The 3611-nt window shown below is 35.5% G+C and overlaps 1 protein-coding gene across 1 annotated transcript; it reads left to right on the forward strand.

Annotated features, from left to right (window-relative positions):
• Positions 1-2385: 2385 nt before the first annotated feature.
• Positions 2386-3249, forward strand: LOC110455913 (growth hormone secretagogue receptor type 1-like). The gene has a single exon (XM_021506348.1). It carries the CDS (start codon positions 2386-2388, stop codon positions 3247-3249), a length of 864 nt encoding a protein of 287 aa, XP_021362023.1.
• Positions 3250-3611: the final 362 nt, after the last annotated feature.

Consider the following 3611-nt stretch of genomic DNA (forward strand, 5'->3'; position numbering starts at 1 on the left):
GAGTGAGACCTTGAAGGGATTTTAGTCGTAACTTTAAACCATTTGGTATCTTTACATTTTAACCATGTATACTTTAATTGGACATTGTCATACAAAAACCTCGGTGCTTCCTGTATTTGGTCCATCCACATCCCCAGGGCTGACTCTGGTAGCATGTGTGTGTCTCTGTGATCCAATTATTGTAAAAGTTAAAATCACAAAAACTGCCTACGGAAACAGTCACGGGTTCCTTGTGTACGGTTAAACAAGGACATCTTAAAAGCAATTATAATTAAGATAGATGTGTTCTATTTAAAATCAATTAGCATTCTCCAATCACACGCGACACAATATTGTAGTTATCTTGTTGATGTTGCTTGTCATCGCATCGCGTTATTTTACATAGCTTCCCAAACTTTCCACATTTGCAATGATATTAAAAATATCGTTAGCATGATTCATAAGTGCCACTTACGGTCTATTTGTTATGCATGTTTCATACAGGTTTAATATAAAAGGTCGTAAATGACACTTACGACCTTCCCATAAGGATGTGTTACACATCTCTTCCGTATCAAAAGGTCGTAAATGGCACTTACGACTTTTCAGCTCAGATTTGTCATAAAATTCGTCCAACTTTAAAAGGTCTTGAGACCATGTTTTGTCTATTTCGCAGCTTTAAAAATACAAATATGAAGAGATTCTAGCTGAAATCACAAATTGATATTATAAGAGACACATTACTAATTTTTGGTCAAAATCGGTTGACTAAAAGTTATACTACATAGTTTACCCTTATAACTTATAAATATTGTTTTGACAGAATGTCACTTACGATCTTTTTAATTCTATGACGTCGAATTATTTAACCCTAATAGCCAAATTTACTTAATAGACAATATGAACTTACTAAAGCAGAAATGATAACAGTTGCTCAGGAAGGGCAGATAAATTTCTTTTTTTATAGCAAATTTATCAAACTGTTGTAAAACATATCTTGTTTGGAAACATTAAACAAAGATATAAAGATATACGTAATGTATTAGAAGAAAAGAACTAATCTACAGCCTTTTCTAGAATCATCTAGAAATATATATTTGGTCAAATATATATACATGTGTACATGTGTTGTGTAGGGTAAATCCGCTGTGTTTACATTTCCTCGACATGTGCCTTGTTTATCAGAGTCGGGCCATTTCTACTGTATTCTGTTAAAGATATACGTAATGTATTAGAAGAAAAGGACTAATCTACAGCCTTTTCTAGAATCATCTAGAAATATATATTTGGTCAAATATATATACATGTGTACATGTGTTGTGTAGGGTAAATCCGCTGTGTTTACATTTCCTCGACATGTGCCTTGTTTATCAGAGTCGGGCCATTTCTACTGTTTTCTGTTAAAGATATACGTAATGTATTAGAAGAAAAGGACTAGTCTACAGCCTTTTCTAGAATCATCTAGCATAACTTCGCACTAAATGGTCCATACTCGGAGGTAGTACAAATCTAATAGACAATTCCTGATTAACAACAAACCATGGTCCTTTCGTATTTCCTGCATAATTACACTGCCACCACTACTGGTTTAGGTTAACCGGAAATGTTGGTTACTTTATCATCCGTTTCAGTAATTTGTCTATATCTTCATCAAGATATAATCTTCTGTAGCATGTGTTGCATTAACCAGCATGTCGTTATATTGAAAATCGTTCACAATCATGTGACAAACACTCGTCATCTGCCGGGAGTTACATGTTATATAATTTCACTATATTAGAATATGTGTAGGAAAATCATGTGCATTTAAAGTTCAATCATTTTATCTGAATCTTACGTTTTAACAATGATTTCAAGATTTTAACAATATGCATTCTTGCAAGACAGACTTTTAATCTTTAGACACACGAATCCCGTGCCGTTTTTAACTCCATTACTAGTGCATTGTTCAATAGCTATCCATTCCTATTGCATGTACTTTTAATAAAGAAAAACCTCGAACTGTCCATTACGTAAGAAAGTAAATATATTTCGGCTCCATGTGTCTCAATCAGTTAATTTTCTCCCAAAATGGACAGTTATCGGCCTTTTCCTCTATTTTAATGACTTATTCACTGTGTTGCATTAACCTTAGAACAATGTTAATCGAGTATCTTGCCTGGATTGGACGAAACATCTTGACAAGCGCTAAATGTTGAGCAAGAAACTCCTACCTTTGGAGAACATGATTTCGCCTGGGGATTGTTTTATGTGTATCCGTGGTGCCGTTATTTTTGTCTTGATTTACCTTCCGTTCAAAGGCCGAACATAAGTTGTGACGTCAAGTTTTATTTTTGTTACATTTTTATATCTTCGTAGAACGCACTCTTAGATTCATGTTTGTAGACGTAGACACAACTTACCACTATGAACACTTTCTGCCGTTTTATCATTGTAGGTAAAGTGATACCGCTGTTGGAGAATGCTGTGGCCAACGCCTCTATTCTCACAATCCTTGCCATCACCATAGAAAGATTCAACGCCATATGCTTCCCTTTGAAGAGAACTCTCAAGTTCAATGTCAGGGCGGTTGCCAAGGTGATGGGAGTGATCTGGGTTGTGGCCTATCTGACGGCAATGCCCTTTGTTTTGATGACGTCAATAGAAGACGCGATCTTCTACGACGGGACGCCCTGTCAGGTGTGTCGTACGAAGGTCGAAGAACCGTGGCACTATGGATACCTTTTGTCCATGCTTTCTATTTTCTTTATCGTACCTCTCTTCATTCTCGTATTGATGTACGCCAAAATCATCCGGTGTCTTATATATAATTCGGCGTCAATATTATCACGCAAAAACCCAAGCTTCATATATAACATGCGGACTCGTCACCAGGTGGTGCGCATGTTAGTGGCTATAGTGGTGCTGTTTTTTCTATCAATGTTTCCAATAAGGGTGATGACATTGTGGATTATATATACTCCACCGAGTAATGTGGAGGCCCTTGGCATGGAGGGTTACTTCAACCTCCTAGCTTTCGTGCGTGCCATGTTCTATCTCAACAGTGCTGGTAACCCGGTCATCTACAGCTTGACCTCTACAAAGTTCAAACTCGCCGTCCGAAGGGTTTGGGGTACGTACAGCCCCGTTAGTGGACAACGGCTCTACAAGAAGACGCAGCACATAGAGGGGAGAGACATGATTCTCAAACGCTCTACAACAAACCAACTCGACACTAATAGTAACAATTCACGTAGAATCTGTATAGAAATATCCTTCCACTCGATTTAGTATAAATTGTTTATATCCTTCTTAATAACAGAGCAATATTTCAACTACATCAAGTTTTGCTTATAAACAGAATCCAGAAACAAGCATATGAAGCTTACATGTATCCGTCTCAATTCGATTTGAACATCTTGTGTTTTTCTTAATGTTATTATATATATATATTAATACTAAGATAATTAGCTATTTAAAAAAAAAAAAAAAAAAAAAAGTCTTTTATAACATGCTTATACCTGTATAATTGTTCGACAAATATATAATTTATTGTCGTGTGTTATTTTACTGGATTTTGTTTTTATTAAAATTTCTAAACTAATATAAATTACTATTTTCATACTTTTAAATTCTAGATATTTTGTTGTGAA

The sequence above is a fragment of the Mizuhopecten yessoensis genome, unplaced genomic scaffold, assembly GCF_002113885.1.
Source record: "Mizuhopecten yessoensis strain PY_sf001 unplaced genomic scaffold, ASM211388v2 scaffold8421, whole genome shotgun sequence".
NCBI classification, from domain to species: domain Eukaryota; kingdom Metazoa; phylum Mollusca; class Bivalvia; order Pectinida; family Pectinidae; genus Mizuhopecten; species Mizuhopecten yessoensis.

What these genes read in the sequence shown, in the direction of transcription:
- LOC110455913 (XM_021506348.1), top strand. Translation starts at nt 2,386, where the DNA reads ATGAACACTTTCTGCCGTTTTATCATTGTAGGTAAAGTGATACCGCTG.